Here is a 20603-nt window from a genome sequence, read left to right on the forward strand (position 1 = left end):
CCTGAAAAATAATTTATAGTATTTTAGAGTTAGTGTGAGGTATGAGTATGTCTTGAGGACTATGTTTCATTATAATACAACCAATTGTGTGTGTTTGTATGTGTCCATAGACACAAATGTGTGAGATATATATATATATAATTTCAATAAACATTGAATCGCAAAAAGTACTTGCTCCGCCGGGAGTCGAACCCGGATCTCTCACTTGCCGGGTGAATGTGCTACCATTACACCACAGAGCCCTTACATTTTACAATTCAATTATTTTGTATTTAGCCGTATCTGTCACATATGCGTTTAAATAAACCAAACTAACATATGATCAGAAGACCAAATACCTGTCAAATGACTTTTATTTACATTAAATTAGTATAAATGGCAATAGCCTTATTTAATTTCAATAAACATTGAATCGCAAAAAGTACTTGCTCCGCCGGGACTCGAATCCGGATATATATATATATATATATTGCAGGCGGTTAAATAGTTTTTTTTTTTGTGAAAGTTGTCTCCAATTATGGTAAAAACAAGTAGTTTAAAAAATATTACAGCTTTATTCTGCATAACAGCAGAATATATAATTTTAAGTTCCTTGCTTCTAAGTGATTTTTGATATAAGAGTGCAACATATAATAATTACTCCACTTGTTTATTTTGTCACATCAGCACACTTAAAACATGTTTGTTTATTGTGATTTCAATGTTTTGAGTGTTTTATTGAATTATTGAATTTGTGCCATAGCACTTTTGATGATAATTTTAAGTTTGTCAAGAGTAACAAATGAAGAAGCTAGCATTGTCAGATTTCATTAAGAGGTTTCTATGCTATTAATCAATAAGTTATTGATTTTGTAAATAAACAGTCCTAGTTTGCAAGATTGTGAAAAAATCTAGACATTGAAATTTTGAGTTTAGTAAAATACAAGATTAGTTGAGTTGGCATTTGTCAATGGTCAATTGACAAAGGTCAACTCAAAGGTCGTCAAGAAAGGCGATGGTTATGATAAACAAAGTGATCATAATTGGCAGTAGATTCTGTTGATGCGTTTCGTTAATAATTCATGAAGTGATGAATAATACCGATGATGGTGACAAACCTTTAATTATTCTGATTAGCTTGGACTGTGCCTTTGGGTGGTAAGTGTAAATACTTTTAGTATTCCATTTCAAACACACTTAAAAAATGTAAATGCACCTGAAAATCTTCATTTTCTAATTTTTATTAAGACTTGCTGATTGCTGCTCGGTTACTTCATTTCTCTTTTTGAATTCTCATCCATTTTAGTTTCACACGATCTTCACCTTATGGCAATTCCCTCTTTTGCATCCTCTTATAATGTATATATTCTTCAATCCTTGGTATGCATAAGTGATTGAAAGTCTTCCTCTAGTAGTTTCATTGCTATGTAAACTTTCAATTATTCAACTGTTTGTCTTCTCAGGAAGAGCAAAGTGCTGAAGGTCCAGCCATGTGATTTATAGCTTTCCTTTACCTTCAACCTTGTAAGGTGTGGATCGTAAATCAGTAGTTCATGATTGTTCTTGGAAGTAAAGAAGGGTCATTGTACATAGTAAAACTTGGATTCAAGGTCTTGACATAAATCCTTATTTGACAATGAATTTAATTTGTTCATGAATGTATTATCCAACCTTTCAGTATATTTAGTACCCTGCCTTTTTATATATCTAGAAACTTCAAAGAAATGTTGTTTTGTTGCTAAATAATATTTTAGAGATTTTCCTGTAAGGGTTTTTCATCTTAATCAAATCTCCTAGAGCATTTGAGGAAGCTAATTTATTTGAAAACAGTGTGATTAATGTTGTCATTCATCCCAAGCACTTCATCATTAGACAAACCTTTGATGATCGAAAGTCTGTTCTGTTCTCAAATCTCGAAGTTCTTTTATACAATTTCCTACTCAGCCTTCAACATTGATAGATCCTGAAACAGAACTCTCACTTCAATTAACACTTTGTTGGAGCTGATGTTTCCTCCTGGGAAAATTTATGCTCCCAGAAACTGCTAATTGGTTTGTTACGTGCGGCTACGGCACAGTGCTGATTAATTCAATCATCACTTCCCGTCACTTTCCTTACAGTTGTCATTGTTTCGGTCTAATTGTTTTATTTGCTTTCAAAGCCATTTGTACTGTAAATTTAGTACATCTATTGGCGGTCTTTATGTAAGGAGGAAACAACCCACTAAGAACTCAATCATCTTCCGATAATAATTATGCTGATTGAAAAACGAAACAAGTCCAGTGTCTATGCCGAGTGTCTCATAATGGGTAACCAATATTTAAAAAAATTGGTTCAGAACTTCAAAATAAGAAACAATCAGTTGGTAGAATTGTGCAAAAACGTTTTATAAAAAAAATGTTTTTATTTTAAATCAATATTTTAAGTTATAGAACTGAAATTTGGTGCATACATTTTGATTATCTGATTGTTTGTCAAGTTGTATACTTAAGCCAAAGCATACTTTAACCATGTGAGGAAAGTGCCGTTTGGTTGTGTTGCTTACATTTATGATATATAAAACTACTTACTGATTTTCCAATATGGTAATGAGATTATTTAGAAAAAAAACTAAGCTAAGACTTGATCAATTTTGAAACTGTGGTTTTATAGTTACATTGCCCATATCTTGTTAATTTGTTGCATACAAGTAAAAACATTTACTTTTCACAAAATATACAATTTAAAGTTGAAAGAGATTTTAAACTATAATTGGTAGTGCGCTGTCTAAAATGTTGCAGTTTAAAATAACATACTATTTAATAATGAGATAACCTTTAGCTTTTTACTCCAAATAACTGTTGTTTTGTTTAAAAAATCATAATAACATATATTATTTTGAACATTACTTAAAAACCCTATACTGTATTGAACTCACCTGTGTTAACCAGTTTGAGCATACAGAAAAAGTAACTAATATTAGTATTAAACAACAAAAAACATAAAAGTTAATTTTTATTCCTATTTATTCCTTTCTCATTGCTGGTAACTTAATAAAACAACATTTATAAAATGATGCTATAGCAGCTATTTATTCAGTTTGTTTGTGAAATAGCATTTATCAGCAACTCAAAATTGCAGCATATGGATCATAACAATTTTGTTATTGGTATGTTTTAGAAATATGTATCAATATGTTAAATCAATATAAAAAAATTTACAATTGTACTGTTTGAAACAAAGTCAAATTACGTCATGTAGGATATGGTATAACAATTTCTATGGACGGTTTATTGTTGATTACGCCTTTGTTCAGTTACTGACGTGCATTAAGTCTTTTAAAAGCTAATAATTAAAATTGTACGTATTATGGCCACAGAAAAGAAGATGGTGGGCTAATTAAGTTATGCTATTGCTTAATATATCACTATTATTACCTATAATAATTATTGTTAATTGATCAATTTAGCTAGGCAGTTTTTTTACCTACTTCTTAAAACGTAAACAAAAAGTATATGAATAAAATTAAGGAGATATTTTCAATTAAAATTGAATGCATGCTGCAAATGGTCAAAATTCTGTATTATGTCAGCACAAATTTCATACTAAGATTGTGCCTTAGTGTTATTAATACTGGTATTTTTGTATCTTTTTGTTTTTGTATATTGTAGAACGTATATGGAACATGCTTCTGTTTGTTCAAATAATTCGCTACCATACTGTAGTTATAAAGTATCCTTTAATAGTATACAAGGTGCTGTTAGTGAAGAAGAAGGTTCCAGGAACAGTATCTAGTATGTGACATTTTCCTTAAGGAAAAGTTCATGGATTCGAAGTTAACAGTTGTTGCTTTAGGTTACACTTACAAAATTAATGAATACACGTAAATCATGTACAATTTATTATTAATAAGTGTTATTTTATAGATTTAAAATATAGTGTAATTTATGTACATTTTGGAAAGTAAGAACCTTACACTTAGTTACAACTAATTCTGAATAGGAACTTACTCAAAGGGGGGGGGAGGATATAGGGAATAAATCCCTCAATAGACATTTTTTATTTGGAATATGAAATAAGATTTCAAGATATATTATGTGAATAAAAACACTACTTTTTTTCCAAATTGTTTATTTTTTGGACGAGGCCTTTCGAAACCGAAGGTTTCATCTTCAGGCAACTCCACAAATAAATTTTTTTTTGGAGTTGCCTGAAGATGAAACCTTTGGTTTCGAAAGGCCTCGTCCAAAAAATAAACAATTTGGAAAAAAGTAGTGTTTTTATTAACATTTAGCAATATTTAAAGAATTTTCCAATTGCTCCAAGAGTCTACAATATATTATGTGGTTTTAATTATTTTAAGTAACATTTTAAACATAATTAATGTTTCCTAATGAACTGGTGATTATAAAAATATACACTAAGTTATATAAGCATAGTATAATCGTACTATCTTCTGAATGAACTTATTGATGTGCCCCTGGCTCTACACTGGACTCTAGAGGTTTTATCAATGAAACATTCCTGATTCTGCGCTCAATAAAACATTTGTTAAGAGCGATTTATGAGTGTCAGCAGATCGTTGGCACACAGACCAGTCTAATTACACAGGCAATAAATCAAGTAAGCATCTTCGCTTTGGTCTCTATTTGATTGCATTGACTTTGTATCATGTCTAATAGATGTCAGCTCATTGAGAGATTAGCTGAATAAGGTGGTCTATTTTAAGAATGAGTCTTTTGTTTCTGTTGTATACTAACATTGTTGATTATAGAGTTCTTACTAAGCATGATAAAACACTATGACTGTGATTCTTATTCTTTTATAAAAGAAAACAAGACTGCATGTAGGTTTTTATTATTTAATAGTTAGTTGTGAAAATATAGAACAGACTTTGTTTATTTACATATTAAACGTTTGCATTCCACTGTTTGCATTCAACCAGACTCCTGGAAAGTCAATTTTGAGACATAATTGGGATTCTAATGGTTTATTTATTATATTTCAATCCAAGTTTGGTATTAAATATTTTACCAGATTCATCCAGGCTTTAATTGCGTAAAGTTTTACGTATTTAAATTTTACAATTATTTCTGTGCCATCCATATTGTTTGTGTGTACAGACAGTGAAAACTAAAAAGTACTCTACTAAAGTTTAATTAAATATAGAATGGTGTACCGGAAGTGCACTTCCAGGGCATAACTATAAGGGGGTAATGATGGGGGATAGAACACCCCCCTAAAAAAACTTAAGATTTTTAAAATATGCTTATAAAAGTAATTTAACTTGTGTGAAATACCCATTGAAATATTTAAATTTTTAGTTGGGCCTATATAATTTCTTTAGATTTATTCTATAACCCTTTGTCTGATGTGCTCTTTAACTAGATAATTCCCTCCCCCAAAACCAAGATCTAGTTACATCACTATGTTCTTTCCTTTCTCTTTATTACCTTTATAGCCACAGGGCGATTGTGGATCGTCCCTCTATTCTGGTATGTCAACTTCTCCTCGAAGCATACTTTGTTATAATATATTATTGTTCATAATACAATAAAAACATAATTCAGTAGTAAAAATCATGCGATTTAAAAAAAAGTAAAAAATGTGTAGATTTTTTTATGTTAAATACAATTTACGCATCTGTCGTTTATATAAATTAGGCAACATAGGCTATAGCACTCATAGCTTAAATTGTTCTTTTCGTATTTTATGACTCAGCAGCTATCCGTTTGTGAGTGTCGACTAAATTAAACAGGGTACAGTATTTTCGATACAGTTACAATTTCTGTCCTTTCTTACTTGTAGTTTGTTTTTCTCCTTTGTTTCCATTGATGTTGTCTTGTTTCCGTTGATGTTGTTGTCATGAACTGCTGGTTGTTGCAGAGGTGTGTTGTGGCGAGGAGCTGCCTGAGGTAGAGATCATCAGCTTGCTGCAGGAGCAGATCCCCAGATACCGGCTGCGTGCTGATACCCTCACACAGTTTACTGGTAATTAGTACTTACTCAGAGAATGCCAAGTCTAGATTAAATTATTTCACAGTCACAATTAAAGCTAATATTCTCCAATGGGGTTGTATTCAATTTTGATCAAAGGTTCTTTAGCCATTTGTAAAAAATTAAAGGCATTTTAAATTTTATACCTATAGTTAAAAGTGTTATAAATTAAGTTTTTGCTGAACATGTGTTGGCTATTTTTTGTACATGAAATAGTAAAATTCAATTTCAGAGATTCTTTTAGACCCATAGGATGATTTCAACTGCATTTTTATGCAAATCAAAATTAATTATTTTGTATACAGAATTTTCATGTAAGCGTTGTAAATTAAATTATTTTAGACTCTATATTCTGCGAAATTAGTATAAATTGTGTTATTGAATAATGCTCTGTTTATTAGGAAAAAAAAGATATTTTACAGACTAAAAACTTAATTTATTAGGTTAAAAAACTTGAAAGTTTTTAAAAAGAGTTTAAAAAGAATACTTTTTAAAGATACTGTATTTATAAATTTTTTTTCATCAACATTAATTTTTTTTTTTTTTTTTTTAAAAAAAAGAGAGGCCGATCCCCTTTTAAGCCTTATTCTGTCCGCCCTCATGGGCCACTGGCCTGTTGGAGGATCTTATCAAACAGAATAAGGGGGGAGAGTCCATACAGTACAAGGTCAATGGTACTGATAAAAAATGCAAGGGTCACAGACAGGATTTGAACCTGGCTATCTCTAACTCAGGACCCAAAGTCCAACAACAGACCCGACTTAGACAGTCTGCCATTGGCACTCTCAGCACCATATGGTTTCTATTAGTGTTTTAACTGCATTTTTAGTCAAAACTAAAATTCAATCTTTTACAACTACAAGTATTAAGGTACATACTGTACAAGTGTTGAGATAATAATTTCTTACCATTTTGTTAAGCATTTAATATGGATTTTAAATAATACGAAATTTAACTAAGCCAATTTTTGTAAGTTTTACGAAAAAACGTTTTGGTGTTGAATATTATAAAAAAATTACAGATAGTAAAAACTTTTTTTATGTTTTGGTATTTTGTTTTCCCTATGTAACTGACTATTAGGTAAGTAAAGAACCCGATTGAGTAAGAAGCAGAAGTATTAATTAGGTAACTTGTTTGCATAAGCGACCTTGACAGTAATGTTCAGCAACTTCAGCCATTAATTTTGTCTGCATTACCTGCTCTAAAAACATTTTCACTCAGTTCCTCTAGTATGGCAGTTACAGACAGAGTTTAGGAATTATCATCAGCATTAGATGTGAAAAAACAATATTCAAATACACCTACTGAAAGACGTTTCATTCCTGTAAGAGAGTTCATTTTCAAGTTGATACTTTGTATAGGGTTAATAGCAATCGGACAGAGATCCACACTAGCGGAAATCCATACCTATTATAAATTACCATCTATCTCATATGCACATTCTGTTTCTACACTCACGTCATAGCTGCAACATTTTATTAAGATATAACATTATTTTACACCAATAATGTATACTGAGCTAGGGGGGGATAAAGCACTTTTAAATTTAATTATAATTAATATATAATACAGAATATATCTCATGATGCCCTAACTGTGAAAAGCGCTTTTATATTATAATTTTGTCTTTAATTCTAAAATCTTGCTACTTCCATAAAGAACACAATGCAGATAATAAAAAGTGATTATTACCATTGATTCAAATGATGCTGAAATTTGAATTCCTGAGTCAGTGCAAAATTTTGTTGCCACAAAAGATGTATTTTAGGTATTTGCTACTTATTTTTAGTCATCATCATTGGAGTCAGGTCTTTTCCTCTTCCCTGAAACTGTAAGCCTAAAGGTAGGGCTCCAGACTATAGTAACGTTTAGGGTGGATACCATAGTCGCAACTGGGACACCATAACACATTTAATATCTTTTTATACTTGCATTATCAGCACAAACAACGCAATTCTTTAGTTTTTCCAGGTAAATATTCAAGTAAATGACCACCATCATCTGTAACATTTGAGTTGTGTTTTGTATCTTTCTGTATAACCAAAGCCTATGTTACAACAAAATAATCAACCATAAATAACTGCATAAAAGGCTAGCAACATTGGCAATGATAAAAATCAACACAGAGCAAAGCATCAATCACGCAGCGAGTCGCGTAGTTAACGGAAAGTTGACCAACAGCGTGCCATCTTTCTTAGTTCATAAGCTGGTATAGATGAACATCTGTGCTGTCGATCATCAGTTGGAAAGTTAAAGCAAGTCCTTGGAATGATGAACACCTTATGTTGTTCGTTAATGTTTTGGAAGTAAATGTGTCAAACGAATTTTACCTGTGCACTAATTTCAGGGTTAGGATTGAGTGTGAGAAAGTGAAGAAAAAAATGCAATCAATTTGCAGATGTCCTTTTCGAGTGTGGCAAAGGAACTTCCTTGTGTAAATGGTTTAACCAATAGACCGGAATTGAGGGCAGGGGGAGATATTTATCAATTAGGTTTTTTAGTGCTGTTTGGCAAAAAGCTAATTTTAGATAGTTTATCTCGAATAGATACTTAAAAAAAATCAATTATATAAATCAGATCAATTTTTATTTTGGGCTCTAGAATGTGTCTCAGAAATTGTCACATTAATACAGATGCATACATTGCATGAAGGTCTGAACCGAGTTTAGTAAGTAATTGCTTTTTTTTATAGAAATTGTACAATTTAAGTTTATAATATAAAATAGCTCAATAAAATTTATGAATAAATTGAAATGGAAACCAAAACAATAAACCGATTTAACTTTGTGAAATTTTGACGATTTTGACTTTTAAAAGTAAAATGCCAATGGGCAAAAATAAATCAAAGATAACCATCTATTTATTTTAAAGAATAATGCATTAGATTATTCTTCAAGAAGAATTTTAAATCATAGTATTGCAATGCCAATAACTGATTGTAAAGTGATTTTTAAAAACAGCCTAAGTGGTATGAACTACAATGGAGTGTATAACTAGCAGCCGGAACAATAGGGATAAAGCGTCCTCGATTAGTCGCAAGTCACTGTCGACAAACAGCGTGTAACAGGAGGTTGGGTAACAACTCCGCAGATGATGATGTGAATATTTCAATGAGTCTTCGGTTGACATAATGTCTAATTAAGGATGAATGTTTAACGACCCAGACTACTAAGTACGTTGTTTTGTATCGTTTGTGTAGTCACGGGGCACATACTTCCATAAGGTTCGTTATTAGCAAAATAATTTTAATGCCTAAATCGGAAATAGCTTTTAGATTGACATAACAAATTAAGACAGTGCTTAATACTTTAAATGGTAAACATGAAACGTTTAATAGTTACAAGTATGATAAGAATACATGTGAATATTAATGCATTACGATTTAGAATGGTTTTACTAATGTCAGACTGAAACTATGTACTCGCTACTAACTGAAACTACGGGGCTTGCTACTTAATTGCTAAAAATTCCTACTTTAACCCTTTGAGTGCATTGGGATTGGAGTTCTGCATGATGCGGTAAAAACCTCGTAAATTACTGGCGTCGATTGGCTTAACGAGGTCCGTATTTAGATGATATTTAATATATTACACAGTTGAAATTTCCGATTAACCATATAGCTGAATTTGGTATATTTCAATATATCGATTAACGCCCGTCTTTTTTAACGTTTTCTTTGTCATTGTCATCAGGTTGTCTGTCAACATAAGCTGATGAATTCGTTTTATTAGTAACACTGTTTACTGCATTCTGTAATCGTGATTTGATGTAAAAACTCGAAAAGGAGTGTAAAATTTACATTTATTAGTGTAGTAAAATCAATATTGATAATTGGATGTCTCCATAGCAATGAGCTTTTGTTTGTTTTACTGATCCAGTATTGCTGTCATGTGCATAGAGGTTTCACAAACTATTGTTGACAGTAGTTTATTGCGGAAAAATATAATTTTATACTTGAATTTTGTTTATAATTTCATGACCTTTTATTTTGTATAGCTAAAGAAATCATTACCTATAGACAAGTTTGAATGAAGCCCAAAAGTTGATACAAAACGTTTTTTTTAAAACATTCCGTACTGACATGTTAAAAATACATTGTATATTTTACCAGAAAAATATGGAAATGTGTCTAGTGGTTACTGAACAATTTTTTCCGAAAAGCTTGTAAATATAGGAAAATTAGGACGGCAGTTTAAAGGGGTAACATAGCAAAATAGCAACGGCACTCAAAGGGTTAAATGGCTATGATTTCTCTCAAGATTAATCATTAAGAATTGTATTTACTTTTCCTGTTGTAAAAACGTTATCTTAGAAGTCTGTGACTTTTCATGAAAAAAAAAACTAATAAAAATCAATCAATAATATCTTTATTCACGACATACATAAAATGTACATGAATGTGTCATTCTTAATAAATAAATTCAAGGTGATGTTATATTAGTTGCACATATATACAATCCTTTTAATGTAAATTATTTTCAAAATCTTAACATAGTTGAAAATAGGTAGTTTATCATTTAATCAAGATGTTTTGAACTGTATTGACTAAATTAAATTTGTCCTAAAAGGATTTTTCAATATAATTTAAAAGTTTTGGAGATTGAAAATTGTATTGTGTAGTATCAACTACTCCGCATGCCACATGTGATCAAAGTGACTAATTTGGTCACGGCCAATACTTTCAATCATATACAAGCGCACGTGTGCATACAATGTAAGGATGATTTTTTGCAAAAACAACAAAATGAGAACCTTGATCATTATAACTTATATTATGCTATAACTTGATATAGTACAAGTAAATTCATTTCTTCATCAGAAACAAAAAGATAAAATAAATCAGCCAAATATACAAAACTGAGCTTTAAAATTTGTTTTAAAACTCTTAAACTCTTCTATTATTTTAGACAACTGTACTGTTATATGAGAGAAAATTAGGAAGTAAAAAATGTTTGAAAGCTGTGTACAGTAGAACCTCTCATATCCGGCCTCGGTTTTACCGCACCTCGGTTTATCCGGCCACTTCCCGGAAGCCAATATCGAAATTTATTTACCACGGCTTGCAGACGCGCAGTTGCACGCACTAGTCTCCCACGACTCTTGCGTTATTTTGGTGTATCTATTTGTTTACATTTTCCTGTGTTGTCCTCAGTTGAGCTAGTAGGTTTAACCTGTAAACAGTTCGTTGATTATTTCCAGTGCGGTTAGTACAGTACAGTACAATTGTTTTGTTTCGTCAAGTGCTGTGAACTGTAGGTTGGTTTATCCGGCTGAATCGTTATCCGGCCAAGGGCTCGGTCCCGTGGTGGCCGGATATGAGGGGTTCTACTGTAGTTTCCTACTGTTTCCACTTGTTTTTTTTTTGTTTTTTTTTATAAAACTGCATCTGAATATAGTACAACATTTGGGAAACATTTGGAAACATTGGACACACTGCTATTCTTGTAAACTATCACCCACACTATCTCTTATCAGTGATAAGATTACCATGTTAAAATAGTGCTTCTCTGTCACTTGTATCAAGTAACGCAATGACTTCATTGGATGTTCTTCTCATTGTACTCTAATAAACATTTTCTGTCAGGTTACGAAAACCAGGATTGGTTCATTCCGAGTCCGGCGTTTAAAACCGGAAGATTTCGACGTTGCAGCGCTCACTTCGGACCAAATCCGAGAAACTCTCAACTATTTCCGTGAGTATTGGGTTTCTGTATTTATTTTAACACGTGTTTGACCGGTATCTATTTATTCAGTTTCATTGTATACATTTATTTATTCTCAAACTGCATGATACAGCTACATTTAATAATAGATGATTTTATATCAAACTATGTACAAGGCATGTTACTGTTTTAGTAGCTATTTAGTACCTAGAAAATTTTATTTTTTCATGGTTTGGCTGGTTGTAAAAACTTACAATTTCATATTTGTAGGACATAAAGTCATGAAAATTCACCAAATTTCACTTTTAATTCATAAAAAAAATTAAATTTACTATTAAATACATTCAAATGTACCAAATGATCCATATAAAAATATTTCAATATATTATGTCATGTCAATCTTTTAAGGTGCTGTTTTATTTTTATTATTCACGATTTACACAAACGATTTTTAGGTTTCACTGTTACACAAAGTTGTTGCATGTACATGTTACACAACATCAACTACAGCCACAAGCTCTCAGGTCAACAATAAATGTTAACGGATAAATAAAAAGAAAAAAGAAAACGCTGTTATACCAACTAGAAACATTGAATTATTGATGGGTGAGATTAGAAAGAATTCAGCTTCCGCTCAGCTTGCAGAGTCTGAAATCGTACACTGTCGTAGACTTTACTCTTGAAATCTGGAGTCCACTCTGTCTGTCTGAAGAGATCCAAAAAAATCTCTGGTGATGAGAAAGCTCAAAAATTAACTCTGCATCGACATCAGAGACACCTAGACTACAAAAACACGTGTAATCTAGATGAAGCAGTGTTCTCATAGCCCCACCAGGTGCATAATAGAGTCGCTATGATGATTTAGACACAATCCAAATCGCACCCAAATGTGTACCTGATCAGACAGTTTATATTGGCAATAAGCTGTACAAGTCTTAGTAGTTCAATCAAGAGTTGTCAAGGCATACAGTGAGTGTCAGTGATTTCTTATCAAGTTTTATCTTTGTTGTTGTGTTTTCCCAAGTGTCAAATCTTGAGATCCAGTAGAAGTTTTAAAGTGAGTCATCCAACTTTTTTGTACAGTAAAGATGTAGAATGTAGCAGTTTTGAAGTAATGTTAGACTGTCTAGTCCTTAGAAATGGTTTCATTAATTAATAGCCCAATGATGACAGCTGAATACCTATTGAGTTATAACTTAGGTAGGTAGTAAATATTTCAACGGTAACAATCAAAGTTAGGTGCGACAGCACCATGTAGTGTCAGACCTCAGAACTAACTGTGATAATCCCCGGACCACAGAATGCATCGTCCATATGAGTGATGTATCTTCTGTGTAAAAAACGCAATTAAAAGCTATGGTCCATGTATAATACAGGCTGAGGTTCTTCAGGTATATTGTTGAACTAGTATTGATTACCACAGCCAACATGGTAAACTTCTCACATAGAGTGAGGATCATATAGGATAGGATAGGTTAATACTTTGATGTGATTGTATAGTGTTGTACTAGTACTCATTATCACAGCCAACATGATAAACTTCAGGTTTAACATTGGATGAGGGTTTAACATAGGTTGTAATACAATGATGTGATTGTATAATGTTGTACTAGTACTCTTTCCAACAGCCAACATGCTAAACTTCAGGTTTAACATTGGATGAGGGTTTAACATAGGTTGTAATACATTGATGTGATTTGTATAGTGTTGTACTAGTACTCTTTCCAACAGCCAACATGATAAACTTCAGGTTTAACATTGAATGAGGGTTTAACATAGGTTGTAATACATTGATGTGATTGTATAGTGTTGTACTAGTATTCTTTCCAACAGCCAACATGATAAACTTCAGGTTTAACATTGAATGAGGGTTTAACATAGGTTGTAATACATTGATGTGATTGTATAGTGTTGTACTAGTACTCATTTCCAACAGCCAATATGGTGAACTTCAGGTTTATCATGGAGTGTGGGTCATATAGGTTGTAATACCTTGATGTGTTTTCAGTTTTAATTTATAATCGTCTTGCCATCATCAGTTTAATTTGAACGTTATTGTGAATCGAGTGAATTTAAATGTATGAACAATACTTGTTATAATGTCTTACTACACGTTTCTGGATAAAGTATTTATAATCAAATCTACATTAATTATTACTGTATTTGCTGTGACCTTGTGTGTTGAAGTCGGTCTCAAACATCCTTAATGTATTGGACCTCGTTATATCGAAAGTCTCGATATATCGAAGCTTTGAATATTTTCCCTTGACTTTCAATATATCGAGGTTCCACTGTATTGCTGTCCAGGAGGACCTTACTGGTGATTCCATGGGCAAGCAGAGGCCCAAACTTATTAGAAACTTTGTGTACTGAGAAATTGAATATTGCTCACCAAGTGACCCTGCACAGTGAAAAGGCAGTGTTATTAGTGTCAATATTTTACCTACATAGAGCTAGCGTCAGTGACAGGTTAACCCAACTCTTGTGGTATCTCAATGTCTCTCAATGCAAGAACACTACCTACTAAGTAGGAGGTATCGTCACCTCTTTTGTAGACTTCGGCATTGAATTTACAACATCTATCGTTAATGTTGAAAAACACTCTTATGCCAGAGACCAGTCATCATCTGGATTTGGTCACTTACTGAATTGCTGACTCCCATCTCCTTATTTGAGATTGATTGGTTTGATTTGTGATTTTTTTTGTAAAATTGAAGGGTTTAATATTGTGACTAAACTTAGTGTTGGGTGACTGTATTTTTTTTACATCTTGTCGGTTGCTGTTTGGGTGTAGGCTATTGTTACAGTTGGAGGAATTTAGCTGTGCTCGTGCAGCCCTAATACTACCCTTTCAAAAAAACGAACGCTATATGTGTGGCGGGTTGCGTTTACGTGCTAGCCGCTGAGATGAAGGCGCAAGAATCTCTTAACGACTTTACGTTATTTTCAAAAATATGTCAAACAACAATATAACAACTGAAAAACAATGATAAGTCCTATTATTGTTATTATTTGGTATTCTCTGATTATTTAATTCACAATCACTTCAATAATATTTAATTAATTTTTAAAATGCTAGAATATAATTTTCTAATAACAAATGTTACCGTACTTATAATGATTGTTTTTTCATTGGAGTTCTTCAATTCCACTCAAGTTGTCCTCCTCTTCTGGGCCACTGTCACTTCTGTCTGTATCCGAACCAACTGATATAATAAGGGATTCTATAATATTGTCAATCTGGGGTTCTGCGGCTGCATAGTCCCTTTCGATTTTCTCTACGTGCTTGCACTTTACTGACCACTCTTCTGCGCCCATACTTGATATCTTGTCTTCGCATAGAGCTTTAGCTTGATACGTAGTGAAAGATGTATTTCTTATAACCACATGATGTTGACTTCGGCCCAAATTAACTCAATGGGCTTGAGGTCTGGGTGGTAGGGCGGAAGTCGTAAGATGTCATGACCCTGTAGTTGAACAGTTTCGTCCAAGGCGTACCGGACATGCCTTTGTTTATATAGCTGCACAAGTTTGTAGAGTTCAGGATAAAAGGATATCGTCGCAGAATGGTATTCCGTTTTTTGAAAGCCACAACTTCATATCTTGCTTCCTACTTTTTGAAGTAGGAGCTTTATCAATTTGTATGTTATGGTAGGGCGCGTTATCGAATACTAGTACTGAATTTGGTTCTAAATTCGGTAACACTTTTTCCTTTATCCACTTCATAAAAATGTCCCCATTCACATTGTCGTGGTAGTCTCCACTATGGTTGCTTGCTTTCCAACATGTAAAAGCATTGGGCAAGAACCCTTTCTCTCCATCCGCATGGATAATTATTAGTCTCTCGCCCTTGGAAATCAGCACGTGTAACCCTTCATTTGAGCCATTTGACCAAGTTTGGTTAGATACATGAGACGATAGTATATAAGATTTGTCTAAATAAATTATGGGGCGTCCTTGTTCCCTGTAATTTTTCAACGCTCTCAAGTATGTTATCCTCTTCTCTCGGATTTCTAGGTTTTCAATTAATAATTTCCTATTGTTTACCGTCCTTCTCCAAGTAAATTCCAGGTCCTTTAATACCCACCTAAAACTTTTCTCACAACCCTGGAAATATATTTTGTCCCTTAGCGCCTCCCTCAAAAGTTTTGCAGTCGGTATTCGATGTTCTTCAACATGGAAGTTGTCAACTATTCTACGTCGTTGACGGTTTAGTAAAACTTGCCTCACACATGTTACTAACCTTCAACTTGTTAAGTTAACTGTTTATTTTAGTCACAACTCGCTCTGACACTCCAGTTGCTGCAGCAGTTCTTTGGCGAGCCTTTGACAACGGAATTTTAACAGTTTGATGGTCTGCCTCTTCCTTCATAAATGTATAAACATTACTCACAATTTCGCGAGCCTGACTATGAATAGGCTTTTGACTTTTGACTTTAACTCAACAGACATTATCGGTAAAAGCGAAGCACAAGCTACACTCAGCACTGTCACAAAACAGACTGATTGTAGCGAGTGCGATGAGTTATTTGGGTCAATACGATTCCTGAAAGGAGGGTTTTAACCATGAGTCAAAGGAAATGTTTTCTGGACGCAGTGCATAATGCTGCCCCGCCACCCCTCCCGCCCATCACCACACACTCCAGGTCACGCGCACAGCTAAAGTCCTCGAACTGTACTAAGTTATTCATTAGATGAAAAATGAAATGAACTGAAAACATCTTTATTATAGAGGTGAATGTAGGACTAAAAGCCCTCTCTGCCACTACTAATGGCAATGGTTGAGTGTAGCAGGTACAACGGTTATCACAAGATAACCAGATCAAACAATGTCGAACGAGGCTGCTGCTTGGATGGGTGACCGCTGAGCGATCCTGTCCTTGCAAGCAGCCCACCTGCTCGGCCATTGGTGGTGGTTCGGAAATCTCCTTTAACCCATTGGTCCCAAGGTTGTGTTAGAGAGGGGCTTCTTAGCCCTAACTTTGCCTGGTAAAATAAGGCATCTTTACTTTTCTTTTCTTTTACTCCTAGATGCTGACTTTTACATTGAAAAAACCTTCCTTTGAAAATTCCATCTCAAGAATGCTGTCCTAGTCATCAGCAAAAGTTTTAATTCTAAGTACCTTGTCTCAGCAATAATATAGATACCATACAAAATTACTTTTCAACTTCAAGGGAACTGGTGAAATATTTTCTACTATTTCTACAATTCTTACTTGAAATCTTTGTTTGTCATTGTCATTCTACTTCATATTACATTTTTTTCTAACACAACATATAATATTTTTTTCTAATAATTACAGTAAGTTTGAGCTCGTTCTTGTTTTCCATTCAGAGGAAAACTAAACCATGTAGCTGAAACAGATGCTTTGGGAACAACTAACATACTTGGCACAACAATTCATTAGTAAAACAAACATAAACCGGCGTTGTGTAATTATTATGATTATGAGAGTACGAAAAATTGCTGCGTTGTGAGAAGTCTGTTTAATGTTTCAGAAGAATATTCTCTACTTCTAAAATGAGAAATACTGGAATTAAGTGAAGGAAAAGTTTAATGTAATTAATTTAAACTATTTTTGAGCCAAGTCTGTTTTAACTGTGTGCCAAATCAACTCTTCCATCTCTCATGTAGTCTTGCAGTTTCTGAGGTCTCCAAATTACACACTTTGTTGTCACTTGGTCTTCAAAGTGTTAAGGCAATTGTTTCCAAGTTCGGTAAATAGAAAATCTAATGGTAGTAAGAGAGAAATTTGGTAAATTGTAAAAACTGGGAGATGCCAGTAAATTGTGAGTTGTTAATTTTAACTTGTCCGTACTTGGTACGATCTGTGAGCGTGAAGAGTGCCTTCATGTGCACTCACACCTCATGCAGGTCATCTATAAACAATAATGGCTGCCAGCACACAAATCATAAGTGAGCCCGCGGGCACTCTATCTACTCTCAGCTTGTGACAAGAATTGACACTCATCTAAATTTACAGCGGGTACATTCAAGTTTTAAAGAATTCATGTTTACTTACAGATTTTTAACATTTTGTTAGCTACGCCAAAAAAAAGATAAATAGATTCATGTAACAAATTGATGATGAACACCAAATGTAAATCCTTTTTGAAGTAATAAATTTTGTGTGCTTCTCAATTATGCAGTTCTTTAACCACCTTCCCAACATTTTGGTGAGACAATTCAAACTGTATTTAATTTCACTAAGTAAAACTAAGTCTAAATGTAAGTACAATACATATAACAAGAAAACTTTTTTGATCCTATAAAACCTGATTTTACGTATTAGGAAAATCTAATAAAGTTGTTTTTAAAAGAATACATCAGTGATGAAGATTGTTGGAATTATTGTTATTGAAATTACTTTTCAAATGATTTAAAACTTGTAAGTTATGTTGTTATTCTGTTACAGATGTCCCACACCAACTTCCTGTCCATTCTCTCCACACCTGATCCTCACCTTAGATCTCATGTCCTCGACAGTTTCACTGTAGGATGTTATTCCATATCATTAACACTTTATTATCAATTATATTATAAATAATAGAAAAGGGTTTAACATAAAAAGTGGGTCTCATAATTTATTTTAGTTCTATTATTTTCTAAAATATAATTTAAAAAATAACTACCGGCAAGAGGTGTGTTTCCAAATCCAGCCACACTTGCAGATCAGATTTCAGCATGATTTGAAGTTACTGTGTATTAGAATCGTGCTTCATGTGTCATCTAAAATCTGTATTTACCTTTTAAATAAAATGAAATGTTAATAAAGGACCCACATCACACTTAAAGGAAAATGGAGGAATGAATTTGGCAAAATAATTGTACCATTACAGCTGGAACCGGTATGTTCATGGTCTTCATGATCACCATATAAAAAAACTGTAACTATTTTTAACAATTTCATCACTGGCCCACCAGATTTTGTACCTCTTGATGATACAGTAATTCTTAACTAAAATATTTGATCAAGAGTGTGACAGTTGTGATAAAACATTTAAACATAGATTGTTCAACGAAATCCTCTGATCTAGAAAAACAATTTCACTAACAATTGTAGGGTATTCAATTTCAATGTTGTAAAATGAAGAGGACCGTGTCAGAATTCAATTTAACATAAAAGTATCCACCATCACATTGTATTTTTGTTGTTTCTGTAAGATGTAACGCTTCTGTAACAACGGTACATTCCATTTCCTCTAATTTTGTGAAAATTCCTTTGGCCGTTCTCTTGGAGAAGAAAATAGTCATCGATCACTTGGTGAAACCTTTTATGATGAACAGCCCTTGCCTTACTCAAATGCTCATAGGAAGATGTAATATTTATTGTGTGGTTTCCCAAACATACCAACACTTCTGCACTCCCTAGTGATAGAATAGAATATATTTGTTTCATCGACAATTTATGTTACATTGTGTTGCAATAGTCAATATTAATATAATAATAATTTTTGACGTATTTATCTTACAAACTAAATCCATTCTCTTCTTTTCATACAATTGCACGCAGGCACACATACATACACACAAAATTCTTAAGATCAACTCCCAGAATTGCAACACTGCTGTGAATATAAATCCTGAGTATGCTCCATGAACTTGCCTACTGAGTAAAAAACACAACCAGGTAGGCTATTGTTTTAATTGGGTTTTAAATTTTTTTGGATTGGTTTCTAAATTTAGTGTTTCAGGGAGCCTGTTAACCCTTTTAACCCCGACGTCCGTACTATACGGACGTCGTAAAAAATGGCGTCAACTCCCGGCGTCCGTATAGTGCGGACGTGCTCTTTTTATTACTTTACTGGCCACCTATTTCACCAAATGCTTTGAAATTTCACAGACTTGTGCACAAAGATATTTTGCATCGAAATATATTAGTTTGTAATGGTTTGACTTCGTATTTTGTCAGTCTGTGACTGAGCAATTGCAGTTCGTCTCGACTGACTGCTCACGCTTGTTACAGACAGCTGTATATCATGTGGTTGTGAATATTCCGTTTTCTTCACAGTTTTTAGGTTAAAGCAGTGTAAAGTACGGCAGTTAAAGTTTAGTTTATTATTTGTTTGATTTCAAAATGAGTAAAAGACATCGTTCAAAGTCTCCCGTAAGTGAAAATACACTAATTAGTAACCTAGTTGCAAATGGTGTGCCAAAAAGGAATTCACCCCAATTGTTTTGGTGACCTCAAGTGCTAAAACATTTTGTAGTGATGTAAATATTGTTTTAAAACTTTTTAAAAATTTAGATTATGAACAGTTTTAGTTATTTTGTCAGAAATAACTTTGGTTTTATTTTTATTTTAAGTACTGTGAATTTCAAAGGTCTTGTTACATTGCCATGCCCAGAAATGGCAAAAAGAAAAATTTACACGGCTTTACAAAAATTGATGTTACTCCACTTGTAAATAAGGTAGGTCTATAATTTTTGTTTCCTTTTATTAAGGATTAAATATGTCATAAAGTAAATGGGTATTTTTGTGTCAAATATTTTTTTATCTATATGGTTTCCATGATCAAACTTGACATTTTTTCATTTTTATTTATTTTTTATATATGTATATGTATGTAAAAAAAATTACTTTTAAAATAATAATTTTATTTTTATATTTCTGTAAGCTACATGTATAAAGAAGTAAAACAAAAAAGAATTACCTAAATATCTTAAAAAATAACTGAGTTATGAATTTTTTACAAAACCCTTACATTTTGTCTGAAAATGGCTTGGGATTTCTGGCACATCACTTGATTTAATGGCCGGGGTTAAAAGGGTTAATGAGTTTGATCCCAGCCTGAGAAGGGAGGCGTTCAAATGCATCAAATGTTCTTTACTGTATCTGTGTTTATTACTGTCCTGTGTCAATGTACTTAGATCGACAATGAATTGAAGTCTCTAAAATATAAAAGCTGGGTATTGTTAGCAAGTTGAGTTTTCTGAAAGCACTTTGACACAACTCTATATTGTTCAATTTTCTGATGTTTTGA

At 33.0% G+C, this 20603-nt stretch overlaps 1 protein-coding gene across 1 annotated transcript in view; it reads left to right on the top strand.

Moving 5' to 3' along the window:
• Window positions 1–18176, top strand: part of LOC124367985 — a 59770-nt gene extending 41594 nt beyond the window's left edge. The window contains exons 3-5 of the mRNA XM_046825248.1: window positions 5845–5949; window positions 11540–11648; window positions 18035–18176. Of these exons, the coding sequence (XP_046681204.1) occupies window positions 5845–5949; window positions 11540–11648; window positions 18035–18116 (296 nt within the window). The 3' untranslated portion in view covers window positions 18117–18176. The remainder of the gene's footprint in view (window positions 1–5844; window positions 5950–11539; window positions 11649–18034) is intronic.
• Window positions 18177–20603: the final 2427 nt, after the last annotated feature.

The sequence above is a fragment of the Homalodisca vitripennis genome, chromosome 8, assembly GCF_021130785.1.
Source record: "Homalodisca vitripennis isolate AUS2020 chromosome 8, UT_GWSS_2.1, whole genome shotgun sequence".
Lineage (NCBI taxonomy): Eukaryota > Metazoa > Arthropoda > Insecta > Hemiptera > Cicadellidae > Homalodisca > Homalodisca vitripennis.